This window comes from Pterocles gutturalis, unplaced genomic scaffold (assembly GCF_000699245.1).
Source record: "Pterocles gutturalis isolate BGI_N339 unplaced genomic scaffold, ASM69924v1 scaffold15370, whole genome shotgun sequence".
Classification (NCBI taxonomy): domain Eukaryota; kingdom Metazoa; phylum Chordata; class Aves; order Pterocliformes; family Pteroclidae; genus Pterocles; species Pterocles gutturalis.
Window position 1 is genome coordinate 26,051 of NW_010138487.1, and position 17,971 is coordinate 44,021.

The 17,971-nt window shown below is 35.5% G+C and overlaps 1 protein-coding gene across 1 annotated transcript in view; it reads right to left on the reverse strand.

Annotated features, from left to right (window-relative positions):
* The window catches only part of PARD3 (par-3 family cell polarity regulator), a gene marked incomplete at both ends in the record, with an annotated part of 40,781 nt that extends 23,279 nt beyond the window's left edge, over window positions 1-17,502 (reverse strand). Inside the window, 3 exons of the mRNA XM_010083027.1 lie at window positions 6,120-6,499; window positions 7,881-8,006; window positions 17,419-17,502. Of these exons, the coding sequence (XP_010081329.1) occupies window positions 6,120-6,499; window positions 7,881-8,006; window positions 17,419-17,502 (590 nt within the window). The remainder of the gene's footprint in view (window positions 1-6,119; window positions 6,500-7,880; window positions 8,007-17,418) is intronic.
* Window positions 17,503-17,971: the final 469 nt, after the last annotated feature.

Below are 17,971 nucleotides of genomic sequence, written 5' to 3' on the forward strand. Positions count from 1 at the left end.
ATTATTTGAGCTATTTTCAGCTTAATCTCTTATACATTTTAAAAAGAGAGGGTAGAAAATGCCTTCCTCCTTCTATAGCTGTCATCTCTGACAACAATCAAATTACACCAAGTGATAATAACATTTAAAAATTACCCACTAATTTGTGCAATTCAAATTCTTAGGCTTCTTTGAAAAATCAGCAGCTCTCTCGACAAGTTAGAGCTCCCCTTTTCTCTTGAATGTGATGCTGAACACGCCTTCTAAGGTCGCATCACCCGCAAGGGCTCAGCCAGCTCTGAGCTGAAGACAAAGTATTATGCGAACAAAAAAGGTAGTTGCAATAGTAAAAGAATTAATGTTGCACAAACAGAAGAGGGACAGATTTGAAGCTTCAGTTGCTGTTTTGGAGGAAAAACGTTCTAGTAGCATTAAGGCAGTGGGGGGGTGGAAGGTAGTGGATGGGACTTTCACGTAATTTAATTCAATATGTATTCAAAATTAACATCATCATCATCTTAATTGGAATCAGCCTGATCATAAACTGACATTAAAAATTTATTAAAGCTTACTATAGGTGGCTGGACTTTCTGTTATCTCCCAGTGAGCAAGTGTTTAATTTCTCACGAATGCTAAGATTATCTTCTTGGTTGTGGGAAGAGTGTGTCTGGTATAACATTTCTGTCTTTCTAAGTCTCTTCTGCATGAAAAATTGTGCACTCCTCATCAAACACCAACTGTAGGTCTAAATTCTCAGCAGCAAAATGTGTGGCTGGGTAGAAACACTGTCAGAACACAAGACAGAGAGCAAGCATCACCTCTGCACTGCTTCCAGTACTTTCACGTCCTTCTCCAAAGAGCATTAGTTCAGAGACTCAATAAGGAAAATCTGAAGGACCTACACTGTCAGCTTCTTGTGATACTTCTCTTACAGTTACCTCCCTTTTCAGGAATGCAAGCAGAGCTACAAGTAAATCATGCTCTTCTTTCTCCTCTAACTTAAGAAAATGTAGATAAGTTCTCAGGTAGTTTAGTACAGATCTCCCTCAATTTTAAAATAAAATAAAAAAAAATTCCACTTCTAAAACAATGGAAAATGTTTGATAACCAGACATCACATTTGTTAGTACTTATGCAAGAGAAGCAGAGAACATTTCAGAACAACCTAAATATGGAAAACCCATGTGGGTGAACAGTCCTCAGATGGAATAAAGGATTGTTAAGGCAAAGTGCAGATTCTTCATGAAAGACAAAGAACACACTCTCCCTTTCCTAAAACAATAAGGGAGGTTGGTTACACATACAAACAGTTTGTGACACAAGGTCACAAAAATCACAAAATAAAGCATCTCTCCACTTAATGAAAGTATTAGATTATAAAATGATCAAGGAGAGAGATAACATTACAATAAAGCTAAGCTGAAGGGCCAAACACTCTCTGACAATAATCAGAGCAGACACTCTCCTTCCAAGCATTTCAAGTTCCTGCTTTTTCACAGTAGACTCTTCCTTGAGATCCATGTATGGATGGGTGATTGCTGAAATAATTATCCTACTGTTTTATGCTAGAAAGCAGTTTTTATTAAGGACTGCTCCTCATGCAAGAGCTGAACAGCAAGTACGTTCCCCTTATTGTCAGCTGCTTTGCTAAGCTAACCAAGACCATTTTAGATACTTCCTGAAAAGTTCTTTTACTGTTCCTTGTTTAAGCCCCATGCTTTCAGAATTTGTGTATGTGTAGTCAGGGTGACTGTATGTGCAAATGAGTGCTTAGAAGGCTAACTGCTCAGCTGTCTATAGAATTCCTACAGCTACGTGCACAATCGAGACAAATTAATTGCATGCCCATTTTTATGTAACTGAGTGATTTGGAAGAACTTTTTTTTTTCTCCAAGCAAAGCTCAGACCCCTCAAAAAGATCAACCTAATAGAAACATTCTTTCCTTTTTGCTACAGCCTCCTAATAAATAGTGATCAGAAGTGCTTTTTAAAAATGGAAAGATAAAACTTGATGCAGTTTACATTTCTTCAGTGGCTTTTGAGTTTCATTTCTCAAGGTCACTTAAGTAATTTAGGAACATACATGCTTCATTCCAAAAGTGACAAACACTCCTACTGCATCTGAACAGGAGTTCTAAAATCAGTCTAAGAGAACATATCACTTCAAAAGAAATTTTAAATAAAAATTTAAAATGTCAGTTCAAAGTCTGTCTCAAGAAACTGTGTGGGAAAACTGGAGAGTATGATGAAAAATGCATATAAATCTGTACACTTCAGATATATGATACAGGATTACAGACAAGTTCTGGGTCCTGTCTTGTACACTCTGTTATACAAACCCAAGTAAAACAAGTAATTGTCCATATATGTGCTTTAGTCCGTAGCAAATATGATGCCATTTTAAATTAGCATACTCCCGAACTATCCATGGCATCTTATTTGTCTCTAATGACTTACTGCAGAAAGGAACTTGGGCTGAGAACACCTAGAACACAGATGCTATGTCCTTTTTGTGATGGACTTGGCCATTCCTACAGCTTGCCTGTTGTAGAGTATCCTGCAGTTGTGTCACTCATTTCTTTCTCTTGAAGCTATACTATTTTGCAAGAGAGAAATATTCTTTGAGCTAAAAAGGATGCAACGATGACAGCTCCCAAGGCCAGTACTTAAGTTGTTCTCTGGAAGTGGGGAGATGTAGACTGAAGCCCCGATGCACTGAATACTTCAGACAAAAAATAGTAAAATATATGGTAGAACTAGGGACAACTTAGACACCAAGAGCTCAGTTTTGACATTTTACATCAAGAATTATATATTTAATTTAGCTAGACAAATATGTAGTTATAGATAGAAATGATCCAATGCAATGAGTATTATAGTTAAGGGCAATCAAATAAAATGAAGCTAATTTAAAGACTGAGTACTTCAGATTTGTCTTAGTACAATGATGTCAAAATCAGTATAAAATCTGAATAACACAATGTCCAGTTGAAAAGCAGTCTCTTGAATGCTTTAGTGAGTATTAGGCTAAAAGTTGCGAGTTACTCAGTGCTCAAAGACTAAGCCTTAGAATCATTTGTTCTATAATTGGTTATTTATTATTTATAAGTGCTGGACTAAATTTCTCTCAACTGCATTGGCTTGAACCCTTGCAGCCAAAGAAAAAACACTCTGGAATTGTCCTGGTGTACGTGAGGTCAAAATTTGTCCTAACACTCTGTTTTATCAGTGGTCTTATTTTCTCTATACATTAGCTGTAAAGAACTATTTTTTATTTATTTATGCTTACTGTGTATCAGCTTACACCAAAACATACATAAACACAGGCTCACTGTCACCTCTTGTACTATCTTAATTTGTGTGAGCTATTAAGCTAGACTGTTATACAGCCTTAATGGCATTAGAATATCAGCAATAACCCTACATCTATATGCTAAAAGTTCAGGCCCTGACCTTTAAGGAAAGACAAACAGATATCCATTTTCATTTAGAAAAGCCAACAAACATTCTGCATTGACTGAAACATATGACTGACCTTCTCTTCTGACTTTATTAAACAGCTAAATCCTATGAAAGTTCAGGTTATTTTAAAATGCCAAAACAGCAATAAATATTAAGAAATCATAATTACAGAAGCACATACTGTAGGGTTATCTTACCATGTCATTTTATATAATAAAGCTCATGTAATATACAGAAACACAGCTGTAATAAAGAAGGTCTGTCTGTATCGAAAAATTCTCATATAATACGTCATTAACCAGAATGCACAGGTTAAATCGAAAGTGAATTTCAAGATGAAGCTTTACATGCTTGTATGCCTTAATGCTCCCCACAAGGAGTTTTTAATCTGATTATGGTAATCGGTAAAATAACTGCTGTCTGTTAGCTACAAAGAAAGCACATTTGTTAAATATCTAAAGACTGTATTATTACAACATCCTTCATTAGAAATAATCAAAGATAATCAACATCCCTATTGCACTTATATTTATAACAAAATACTTGGGGGCGTCCTTAAGTGTTTTGTTTTATTTGTTGCTCCACATGTATGTTCTCATAGTGATCAAATAAAAGCCAGAATGGGAGGACATGCCTCTTCCCACAGTGGATATTACCAAAAGACAAGACAGCAACAATAAAAAGGTAAGCTTCCTTGCAGACAATTTTTTTTTTAAAGTAGCACCATGCATAAAATACAGTACACTACAGAGTTTCTGTCTGTCTATAATCTGAGCTAGGTGCCATTTCTTCATGAGTAGTGTTCTCACACAAGCAAACTGTTAGGAACAAATATCCCCTCTGAAATTCTAAAATGTAGTCTAGATATGTATTTCAAAGCTTTTACTAATGTAAGAGCCATCAGACTTCGCTGGTATGAATTAGATGTTAAAGTATCTTAGAAATCACTTTCCATCAACAGGTAGCATGCATCTCCTTCCCTCCAATACCATCTAACATATAGGTGCCATCACAGCTAAATTACATTACAGAAGAAGGGAGAGTATTTATGATACAGTATCCAGTGCAAGATTACCAAAATGTAACCTGACATCACAGTCAAAGAATACATAACACATCAAAATTATATTGTCATATCTTATGAGCAGCTATAACGCCACACTTGTTTCATGCAAAAATATTGTGTTCCCATATTCTATATTCATTTGTTGGTGCTTTTAAATTATATGAAAAGTATAGTTCCACTCCTGGCTAAGAATACTTTTATGTAATGTCCGAGGGATACTCCTACAGGCTTCCGCAGACACACACACAGAAAAAAAAAAAAGGTAAAAATCACTGTAGTGACTGAGAGCATATTTGTAAGCACAGTGATTCCTTACTCAGCCAATAACAGGCTGATCTGAGCTGATGGCCTGAAGAATTTCTTGAAGGAGCATCAACAACAGAAGCAAACTGTCAACTCAACCTTATGTCATCCAAGTTTGTAGAGCTTAAAATTCAGCAAGCAGAAAGAAGCAATCTGGTGGTTCATGTGAAGTTCATAGAAAGGAAAGCTTAATGATAATGTGACAAGTAGCCTGGTACCTGGGAAACTGTAAAATCTCTACCACTCAACACATTGTCTTTGATACCTTTCCATAAAAAGATTAATTAATAAATATTATTAACACTAAGCACATACAATATCCTAAGGAGAACGTACTTCAAGTTCACAGAGGATACTGTCACATGGGTAAACTTTTTGCTGTGTAATGTAAACCTTATTCTTGTTCCTAGAGATCAAATTATATCTAACCTTAAATATGCTCATTCTAACACCATCAAGCTTATAGCACGTGTAATCCTTAAAAAAAAATATTTCCCGAGAGCTAAGAAAAAATTATGCCTAAATGTCATTTTCTTATACTGCAAACCATCTTAAAAGCATCTGGATGGTAACTATGCAAAAATACCTATTTTTCTCAGTTAAGACATTTAAAACATCATAAAAATTCCACAGATATACCAATGCATCTACATGTGCACATATAACACAGATGTTGAGATAAGCATGCACCACTTTCTCCTCTGTCCTTAAATAGTCTCTCACCCCCATTCAAATTACATTAGCATAAAGCCCAAGATAGGAAATATCACATTACATCTCAACCTTTTAAACAAAGACTTTCACATCCCAGTGGAACAAAGAAAAGCTTTAGCTGGAAATAAGAAAGTCCAATTTACCAACTGGATCCAACACACTTTCAAAATCTAATGGTAAAACTGCAGTTTCTCAATTTGAAAAGTCATGATATCTTTAAAGTAGAGAATGTGGCCATTTTTACTTACTCACTTATATTAATAGTTCACCATTCCCTGGTTCTTGGCCAACAGAATTTGTAGCATTTACTGCACTTCTCTATTACTTGAGAGCCAGAAATTACGCTAAAGCCAATAAAAACCCAACAAAGTAACTCTTCAAAACAGCCTTTTGCAAACACACTGCACCACATGAATGCACAGCTGGACCCTGGGCGTGCTGTCAGGGACAACCCAGCCCCTTGCCTTCAAAAATTGACCCATCATATCCCCCATGCTACTGCAAGCTGTCCTGCCCAATACAATGGCACTTGACACACGTACATACACTACGCACACCTATGTCATGCTACATGAGGAGTGTACTGCTGTCTTACCTTTTCTCAGCTGTATACTGAGCCTCTTCCCTATCTTTTTGGTGTTATACCCACTGTTCGCAGTGGAGGTGAGAACTTTCTGAGGTGATGGTACCAGGCCCGAGGGGGGTTTCCCTGATGAATTCACACTATGAGGTAGCTGCGAGTAGGAGTCTGTCTGATCGGACTGGTTACCCGCTCGAGACATTCTTTGCAATGTGTGAAGTCCAGAATTGTTAATACTTTTGCTGTCAGCATACTGGGGATCGGGGCTGAACCGACTGGAGTAGTATGTGTTCTCGCTTTGGGACAACTGTTCATACTGCTCCTTATTTGCCGCAGGGACCACGTGGAACCAAATGAATGGCGTACGCATGGCTTGTCGAAACATATGCTGTGCTCTAGGTTTCAAAATGAACAGAAAATTAGCAAATTAGGACTGGCAGACTACGAGACATTATAAGCATAATTACTGATGTTAATTAAGCAACACGAGCTGACAGACACATTGCATTCAAGCATAAACCATAAAACTTGAATCTGTTCACTAGTCTACTTGGTCTGCTTTTTGCTAAGGTTTATTGCCTCAGGGTAAGACAATGGTTAAATATGCTTAACAACTCACATACTAAATACTGGACTTGGAAAAGGAAAAATCTTATCCACAGTCTTAAAATATAGAAAGTTCTATGGCAGGATTGCAGTGTCATTTTGTTTTGAACCTTCATAATTGCTTCTTCAGGTACAGTAATCAGAGTGACAACAGAACTATTAGAAAGAAAATTACACTTTATACAAAGACTATGTATTTCCATAATTTACTGACAGTATATGCAGTCTTGCAAAAAAGTCTAGTTTACACTTTACTTTTTGTAAGTTACTAGTCTTTCAGAACACACTAAGATATATGAAAAAAATGCTTAATCTTGCACAGGCAGACATCGGGCTCTAGGTCACGATCCAAAGTACACAAAGTCAACAAGTCTCTTCACAGAGTTAGCAAACTGTCATTCAAAACCATAGAACAAGCAGAGACAAGCTGCTTTCAACCGTATTGTATACGGTTGTGTTCCAATCCAGGTCAGAATCAAAGAAATAAAAACACATTTCAAATGTATATTAAGTATAGGATGATCAGAATAAATTATATTCCTTGGGCCCTCAACATGTTAGGATTTTCAGAACAATATTATCATCTTTGAAGTAACTCATTTTCTGTATACGTCTTTTCTGCTTTCTATTTCAGTTATCTATGTGTGAACTACAACTTGATTTCACTTTTAAAAGTCTTTCTGATTCACCATTTCAGGATACTACCAAGTCCAGTCTTTCACTGAGCAAATATTTATGATCTCTCAAACTTCTCCAGGAAGTTTTTGCATACAGTACCTTCAGTTCTCACACATACAAAACCACAGCTGTTTTTAAAATGTTAAAGTCTCCATGCTGTCCACATGTATTGAACATGATGCATTGCAAGTATAAGAGCAAAAATCACACGAGAATTTAATGATAAACAGTTTACCAACGCAAGAAGAAAAAAAACCCAAAATGTGCAGAAACAATCAAATGAGAAGTGTATATACTCTAATGACAATAATTATCCTGAATTCTTTGTAGTTTGGCTAATTAAAGACCACTAATGTCCCTTAGTCTATCTATTCTTTATTAGAAAGGCAAGCTCAGATAATTTTTTTTCTAATACTTTATTTCTTCAAATTACTGCAAGGTGCAGTGTTAAAGACTAAATCACACAACATGACGTTCGGTCAGTATACTTACTGTTCAAATCTCCTGTTCCGAAGGTCTCCATCATTAATCCTGACAATACAATCATTCTCACGGAAAAGGTTTTCTTGCTCAGCTTTTCCACCTTTCTCCAATCGCTTTACCAGCAGCCCCAGGGTTCTAGAACATTAAGATTACAAATGATTACTGTTCAAACAATTTGCAGTATAGGAAAATCCTACTGATTTCACACTTTATCATAATCACTATAGAAACAAAATTTTAAAACATTTTTACCTTTAAGTAGGATACCATAGTTTCAAATTATTTATGAGCTTTACCTGAATTATTATCCCTTCCTTATCCATGAAACAAAGGCCGCAGGTGAATCAAGTACGTCACTTAAAAGTAAGAACGAAGAGGTGGTGTGATGACAACATGTCCATTCTTGCAAAAGGCCTAGATTTCTGAGCAGTAAAATCTCAAAGAAGCACTGCACCTCTGAGAGCCAGCACCTTTTCTGCTAGTTAACTGAAGCTGAACAGGTTCAACTTAAAATTTGAATTTCTGAATTAGTAGGGAATACCACAGCCATCACTACTGCTTCTGTGCAAGTGAAATACGGAGTCATCTCACACAATAAGCAGCCTACAATTAAGGATGAATAGAGGATTCAGGAACTTCACATGAACCAAATGCTTTTATTTTTAAACCTTACTTCTCTTTATTAAACAACAAAGAGGAAATTAAAACCTTAAATGTCATTTTTAATTCAGCATATTATCTTAAATTAATTGGTTCAGTAATGACTGAAGACAATTACCATTTGATAGCCTCCACATAATAAGTTGGTCATCTCTGGCCAGTGCTTACCCATGGAGTCATCTTAAGGACATTCTTAGAGAAAAAAGGTAAATAAATATTTCAACCTGTAATTATGAAATGGATCCTGAAGAGTGTATTTCTGAGGTCTTGGCAGGATAGTGTGACAAGTCAATGATTCTTCTATACCTGAATTCTAGGTTTGAAGAAAGATTCAGTCTTCAGGATTATTCTTGCATCAACACTGCATTTGATTTTTTTAAAGATCAGCTTTACACTGAAATCCCACAGGATATATCAGTGGGTCAAATTCACAGCATCCAAGTCAACAGCATTACTTTTTCAGAAGTCATTTCAAGGCATGGCTTGAAAATATGTGGTTGCATGGCAGGAATTGCAAGACCACATATGTCTTTTAGCAGAAAACTTTCAGTGATCACAGCCCTTCAGTTCACACATACCTCAAAGTAAATGAGCAGTCAATGATGCTTAAAAGGACTCCCCATGCATTCAAAAGTTATATATGCACTCGGGCACTTCATCAAATGGGTCAGAAAAACAAAATTCATTTTAACTTATTTTCTCCACTTTAAAGTATTCATTTACCAATTTATCATCAACGTATGCAAATAAGACATTTATTTTACAGAATAGTCATACATTTTCTCCTACAAGGCAGATGAAAGAGTAAGAGAAACAATCCTAGTAGTAATTTCCATTTTGGAACCACCTAGAGACATTCAGATACGATGCTGAAAGGATCTATACACGTAAACAGACTGTGAGGAGAAAAACAACATAAAGCATTGACAACACAAATCATCAAATGAAGTTTGAGTCAGACATCAACATTTAAGTGATACTATTCTGTTTCCAACTGATGCAGAGTATTTTGCAAACACCTAATGACCTGGCCGGGGCTCCCATCAGAGGCAAACCTCCTCCACCTCATTTGGTTCCCGAGGGACCGCTTGGGTGCAGCCACTGATGCGAATTGTGACTGGGCCTGACTGTAGCTCAGCAGCTGCAATTAGCAATCTGTCTCTTTGCAATAACACTGGGACCAGAAAGATTCCATAAAGTTAAAGTGTCATTTCTCTAGAATATATGCATTTCAGGAAAAAAAAAATCTTGAAAAACACAACCAATACTAGTGTGTATCTAGTCCTATCCCTCCCCATCCCAAGTTACTATTCTTTGGGTTTGGAAAGTTCCACCTTTTGTAGATTCCTTCCAACAACCCAACATCTCCCATTAAAAAGGAAAATTAAAAGAAACAAAACCAATTTTCCCAAATTTGCTAAAGTAAAAACAATTATTCCATGGTTTCTGTTTCTGAATACTAAGGTATTGAAACACTGTATTATCTAGGTATTTTGTTTGCCTTTCCCACAATCCTCTAATAGTTTGCATGACAAAAAATTCTAAAAGTCCACAACAGGCACACACTAACTTAATGACTAGGTTGTGCTCCATTTATTGTACTAAAATTTGGTAATAATTATGAAGGTATGTTGTCACAGGAAGCAAAACATAAAAAGTATTGATTCGATCCCTGATTTTTAAAACTGATGAACATAAAAATAAAATTATATAGACTGTTATTTGCATAAAGCACTAAAATAACATGAATGAATGCTAATGATAAAAAGGAAAAAGACTTGTACACCTTCATTACGTTATTTTTATCACAATTATAGTTTTGGTACATAGAAAACTGATGGTTAGAAAACAAGTTTATGACTTTTTTTCACTTGTGAGTTGTTGAATTTCTCCGGGGAGACAATGTCTTTGAGGCCCAAAGTGAAGTTACTGAACAGGATATCTCTAAATGAGGAAGAGATAAGCAAGTGAATATAAAATTGGGAATGCTACATTTAAGAGAAAACTGCCAAAATACTTGAGAGAGAGAGGAATGAATAGTGTCTACTCTTCCTTTTCTTTCACTTCATGCCCAACAGCACTTTGATGCATGTGTGCAGGTGTGCTCCTCTATAATGCTAAAAGACAACTCAGAATTTGGATGTGCATGCAATGTCTGCACAAGAACATATGCAGTAACTGCAATAGGTGTTTTGTTTATGTGGTTAAATATTAAAAAAAATAAAAATATCAATATGTTAAATATCCGAACATATTCTACACAAAGTACAACACTCCAAGTTAATACCGACAATACACTATACAAAATAATGATTATTTCATCCCAGTGTCTCCATGTAGTTATGATTACAAAGTAATTGATCTATGAATGGTTTTTGTATAGTATTTTTACTGAAACGTTGCTTTCTACAGTTTTGCATTCTGAAGTTATACTAAATTATTAATGCAAGATGCATCTTTATGCATGATTTGTCATTTCTTAAATTTACTTTACCTAAGCTCTCAAATCCAAGTAAAAATATTACTAATCCTAAACAACAGTAAAATAATGTAATACATAAATAAACTACCAGTCAAAATTGCAAATAATCTCATTAAACAAAAGGCTACAAGTTCTACTAATGCAAGATTGCTCATCTCAGACACAACTTATAGTACTTACGAGGATTTTGCTTTTTAACAAATGTTAGAGCTAGGTTAACCAAGCCATATAAAGCTGAAGTCACTGAGAACAGATTCAAGGCTGGATGAACAGCCTGAGTCAAAATTGAAACCAGGATCCTCACAGTGCCTTTTAATTTCTTTATTTATTTATTCCATACAAACACATGGGACAAAGATCCCTTTAGACACAGTTCCTGAAACAATTTCCTAAATGTGGTTCTGCATAGCAGAGTAAACTCTCCCAGAACTTGCAGAAAATGTACATTCCTGAAAATTTTAGTAACAAAAGCCTATCAATTTCCTACAGTACTTCTTCTGCACATTATGCCTAGATGTAAGAATATATCTCTAAAAAAGGCATTATGGGAATTCATGTTTGTTGTTGCAGTAACTGGTGATAAACAAGGTAGACCTGATATTGCAAATATGCAATAACCTAAAAACTAATTGGATTTTTTTTCCCTGCTGTATGCCACCACCATTAATCCTGATAAATGGAGATGTATCTCTACTACAGTTTCAGTATTACATTTCCTACAGTAGGAAAACATAAATTTTGAAAGCCTGTAAACTAATCTAGCATAAAATACGAAAGTCAGTATATATGTATGTGTTTAAACACAACCAAGTAGCATAAAAATACATGGGTGCATTTGAATGTCCTCAATCTCGTCTAGCTAAAGTAAGTCAGCATGTTTTCTAACATAAATTCTTCCATTACATACGTTCTAAACTGTAACTTCTTCAAGAATGAGATTAAATATTGTGTGAACCCCTGCAAAACACTCTGCAAGTCTACAGGTCTGTCAAAAAAATAATTATAAATGGAAATTTGGCACCTGCACTGATTTAGACCAACGTTAGCTGACGTGGGAACAGAAGGGAAACAGTATCAAAGCACAGAGCTCAATCTTTGTATTTGTTTTAAATATCTAATTGGGAATGTAAACATCTTAAGATTGTATTAGCATTTGCACCACTGTATTTCCACAAGGTTCATTACTCTAATTATACAATTAAAATAAACTCAGCTACATGTGCTAACATTTCAGTTCTCAGTATAAATTACAACCAATGATAAAACTAGAAATAAGCAGTGAATGTTTTATTGACATCTAAATTGCCTGAGTTAGTCTGTGTAGTTCTTTGAAATTGTGAACTCCCCACATGTCATCCAGCTGTATGGAAATGATGATAATTTGTCTTAATAAAAAGTGACAGTGTAAATACTATGAGAGTAATAAAAATATTACATTGAGCATCTAGAATATGATTCGGCCATCACCGCCCATTGTACGTACACACTGAAGTTATTTACCTATTACCTGCAAGCTAACTGTAATATAATCAAATCAGACAGAACAGAAAATAACCAATTTAGATGTTTATGTAAAGTCAATAACATGAAAAGGCAAAAACTAGATTAAGGGGCAAAAATAAGGACTGATTGAAAAGCAGATGTCTAGCGGTTTCACGCAATGAAAGACCTCTGAGAAGTTCTACACAAGATAAACACAGTATAAATTTCCTGAGATTCAGCGGTCAGAGTAGGCAAATCAGCTTGTTTGTTCAAGTTAAATTATTGTCGCTGATCAATGCTAAATTGGACATAAACTCCTCTGCACCGCATCAACAACACAGTACTACTGCGGAGGCCTTAAAACAACTTTATCAGCTTTCACGGCTGAAGTCCAGAACAATTTCCAGCCTTTGGTAACTACTCCTTGAACAGTTCTTCAAATTATCTTGAATAATACTTCAAATTAAGTTCATATAACTTCATGTAAAAGGATGAGATCAGATAGAGAAAGCCTTGAATTCAGCTAAAAGAGTGAGGGAATGGTACATTCACACCACAGGGAGTCTTTTCCCAATGTATGTTTTTCAAAACCATCGCTACCTTTGAGACTTAAAAGGTTGGAATGCAGGAGAGGAATAAATGGAGATGCAAATAACGCATACCTACTGGATGATCAAAGAGAATATGATCGTTAGAGAGGCACCTTGAAGGCAGTGTTAAGGACTTCAGTATATATAAAGTCCATTAAATGTTACTTTAGTGTTCTTTGTATCTTGAGTAGAAGAATAAAACTTTTACAGTAAAAGATGAAGTGATTTATAAACTCTAGAAAATGAAGGGCATTACCACTAAAAGATAAAAAAAAAAACAAGTATAGAATAGAAAAGCATATAAACAATTATCTAGTACGCAGACTGTGTATACATCACTGCCTACCTTCATTTGAGGTTTTTCAAGTTTTTTAATAAAATCTGTTAAATTTGTCATTTAAACTGACAAAAAGCAAGAAAATTCAGTCTCTTATTTTTCCATTCTTCTGAGACTTCCTTAATATTTTTAAGACATTTAGGAAATGTAACATGAAAACACAGATTAATTATTTTTAGCTGTCAGGTTTCAGCTGAACTGTTTATCGTGGATTTTGTGGCATGCTTCGATAGGAAAAACAGCTTGCAGAGCCCTATATACTCACTGCTCTGCACCAAAGTAATGTGTCTGATACTTATTAATGGATGTTGTTCATGGGGTTTTCAGATGAATATCCAAATCCTTTTATGTTCTGTTTTACTAAGTGCACTTCACAGTAGTCTTGGGTCAATGGGACTATAACTTCCATATCATTATTCACAGAGATTTCTGATGTTATCTCATATATTCCTTGTGTCAGTTGAACCCCCTACCAAAGGCAGACATGGCAGGATTTCAGAACAGCAGTGAGGGTGTAGTGCTTGAGAAAATTTTGAAGTCTCTTGAAAGTAGAAGAGGCTACATAAGCTTGCAGAGGAGAACTTGATGCAACCCCATTTATGCATCAACACAACATCCTCCATCATCCAGGCCTGCTCAAATGCTTTCTTAAGGGCCTGAGTACTTGCTCTCCCCTCTGAGCACCTGATTCCTTCTGTATGAAGAAGGAAGGAAGGACTGGTGCTAAAGGCAATATTGCACAGATTTAGAATTTTCTTTCCTCTTATGCTTTCTGCTCATTTGTTTCCTCTGGCTCTACTCTTTATCTAAACTTTCCTATTCACCTTCTATTCTGTCCTCCTTTCTGTTTTCATTTTCATGCCTCCTACTCTGCTTAGCATTGCATCTATGCCATTGCAAAAACGTGCAAGCAGGTTTTGCAAACAAAACTTTTATTTTTAAGAACTTCACAACCATAAGGTGATGAATATGTACACACCCCTCCCTTTGATTAAGGGGAACAAACTCTGTTACCAAAGCATATGATCAAAAAGGCCAATAAAGGACTGATGACCTTCGAGAGGTAAAAACAGAAAGATAATAAGGAAACGTATCCATAGAAGAAAGTTTGAACATAGTACTTTTCCCAGAGAATTACAGAGAGTTTGGTTTGGTTGGTTTTTTTTGCTTTTGGTTTTGTTTCATTTTGTTTTTAATTTAAAAAAATGTCTCAGCTTTACCAGGAACAGAAATAATTAGTAGATGAGGCAGAGACCTTTACAGATTTTGTTCAAGATCAAAAGCCAATACTGAAGACAGATTCTTACTCCAAACGCAAACCCTCAAGTGACTGCAAAAGTCAAGTATTTCCTAAATACAAATAAAGCACATAGTCATGGCATATAATTTTTAGAGGTTTGGGGTGTTTGTGTTGGGGAAGAGGGGATTTTTTGGTGGGAGAAGGCCCATGTTTATTGCATAGGGGAAAAAGGGAAGAATTGCATTAGTATGTTTTTACACTTTTTCACTTGTAAAAATTATTGATTTAATAACCATTGCTTATTAAGTCACATTTTCAAAAGCAAAAGAGAGAAACTGGAAGAAAAATAATTGAGAACACAGCACAACTGGAATTGAACACCAAGCAAATATATAAAACAGTGGGACAACGGACTAAGTTATATAACAGAACTTTTTTTTTTGACATCCCTCGAAGTCTTTACTGAGTCCTGTGTTCAGTTTTGTATATTTAGGTTTCTACTGAACAGATCCCCTGGTCAAGTAAGCTATTTCACTAAAGCTCAGAGCAGTGTGCTTTGCAGCCAGAGGAGGAACAAAGAGCAGCCATGTGCTAGAGTGAGAAACAAGTAGGCAGAAGAGGATCCCTGCCAAGCATCTGCTCCCCCTCTGAAACTAGCAAAAGTAAAACCAAGGATCTCTTATCTGCTCAAAAGAGCGGGTACCAGGAGTAAATCAATCAACACCAAGCAATGAACTCTACTTTTCTTCCACAGAAGCACAGGAGAAAATGTTTTGGAAATATCCGAGGTCCTCTCCAACTCTGACTGCTCCTCCATAATTTCAAGACAGTTTCAAGACATTTACCGAAGTTATTTCCCCTCTCCAGCAGATTATTTTGCGAGGGTTCAAAAAAACTCAGATAGCAATTGCACATACCATCCATTTTTCAATGAGGGGGGTTCTAGTATTACGAAGAAAAAGTTGATAAATTTTAATATAAAAATTATTTCCCTTGTAACAGAATTTGATTTTCAAGTATGTCTTGATTCTAAAGATATATATATACAAAATTGGCCTTCCTGTAATAAAACTTTATCATATAATCTCAAACTCAGGAAAAAAATATTAAAAGCCCTTTGTAGCTCTTGAAATAGCTAGCGTCCTTAAAAAAAGTGAGGTATTTTATTTCCATGTTTACAGCTTTTTCATTTTACATGCTATCATCATGTATAAACAGTTTAAACTTCGCCTCAGACGTGACAACCATATTAACAGCCTGGAAGTGAATTTTACTTGAGTTAAAATTATTATTCAAAATGTCAAAAAATACATTCCTAACATCAATTTTATCAAACAAGTGCTTAGAAGGCAGCCAGTCTTTTTCCTGGCCTTCCCACTGTCTAAATCCCAGATAACTGTGTGAACGTTTCAACCATCTCCAACTTTAGGGGATTTGCTTGTGAGCTTATGTTTGAAGTACCATTCACTCATGCCCTTTCCATCCCCACACTGATTTTACTAAATTTCAGATCACGAATAGAAGTATTTACCACCTTATGGAATTTTGTTCTTAATACTTGTAGTCCTCAGAAAAAGTAGCTTTAAATTTAAAAAAAACAAATTACATTTTCTCATAATACATGTCAGTATGGCAACGAAAGCATTGGGTTTAAAGAAACAATGGCAAATAAAGCTCTTATATGGTATTTAAAATCTTCTGAAAGTCTTAGGTATAGAAGGAAAAAATACATTTATCATCTCTGAAAACAGGCTGATACTAATTTTTGAGGGATATAGATATATATATATAGCAAGTTAGTTTTGCTCTTAATTACTCAGCTGAAATTGCTTCTGGGTTGACAGATGTGAGAACATAATACCCCCTCGTGTAATCAAAGATTAGTTTTTTAAAAATGTATTTGTTCCCCTTTTCCTTAAAGATGGAAAATACAGTGTGTACTCAGAATATGCATCACCAAAATAAAATTTGCTCATATTCCTGAAGAATTATCATTTTTTCAACATACTTAAAGGCTTCAAATCCATTACTAATTACTACAAAAGTTAAGCTATTTCTCTGAGACTATGTTAATGACCTTGAATACTAAAACTCTACTTTAGCAAGGCATTAAAGATGATGCATTCTGTTTACTAATCTAATCCCCTAAATGATATCTTTAATGTAAATTAGTTTCTTTACTTTTTTTTTTGGTAATCATTCCAACTTCAGGAGTTCCAGCTTGCCATATAACTAAAACAGGTTCATCTTCCCCAAAACCAGAATGTTTTAACCCGGTTTGCTACTTCATTTTAACCCTAACAGATGGAACAATGCTAAATATCGAAAGTGTGATGATCTTTTCTCTTCCACTCTTATCAAGCACAGACGTAGGACACCTCTGGTTTAGACTCTTGATGTCATCTGGGAACTTGGGGCTCTAAACAGTCAGCAAGGAAATGTTGCATAGACACTTGAATTAAAGCAGTAGATAATTTTGAAGAGTCCAAAAGTAAACATCCTTATAATTCAATTTCCCATGACATTACAAGAGAAAACTCTGCAGTTCTAACTCCTTTTAAGCAGAGCCTTTCCATTATAAAGTCCATTCCAAGTACAGAGTCAGTAAACTTCCATCTTTTCCTTTCTTAGTCAGTGAAAATTCTTTTTGAAAAACATACAGCATTCTATGAAGGCAAAGGCACACAATACAAAAATTAACACAAGATAAAACACAGCAAGTTATGATTCAATTAAAATCCTACACGATACGTTACCTTCCGCCTCGGGCACTGAAAGGCACTACATGGATTCCCAAAGGCCCACCGTCGTTGGAGACTTCTACGAGCTTTACCATATCACTGTGAGACAATGACGAATGAGGGAATATGAACATGTACCATGAATGAACCAAAAAACCCCACACAAACATACACAGAAAAACAAAACCATTCCAGAAACCAAGTCATGGTGATGAAGGCATTGTTGAATGCTACGTACCTGAAGATTAGTCTGATGGCATGAAAGGAGATCAATCATCAAAAACAGTTCAATTAATAAATCAAATAAAAATCAAAGAATTTTTTGTAAACTTAGTTTGCTACATAAAAATAGGCATAATCATCACATGCATATTGTATTTCTTCCTTAGTCTAAACTTAAAGTTAACTGTTTGGACTATTAAGCAGAAATACCTTAATTACCTCTTACAATTTTTCCTCAGAAGACTAAAAGCTGATCATAGCACTAGCATGCTTTACTTGTGCATCTTAGGGAGACCCCACTCTAAGCCTTCACATCAGCTTGTACATAACTACCCCTTAATCCAAT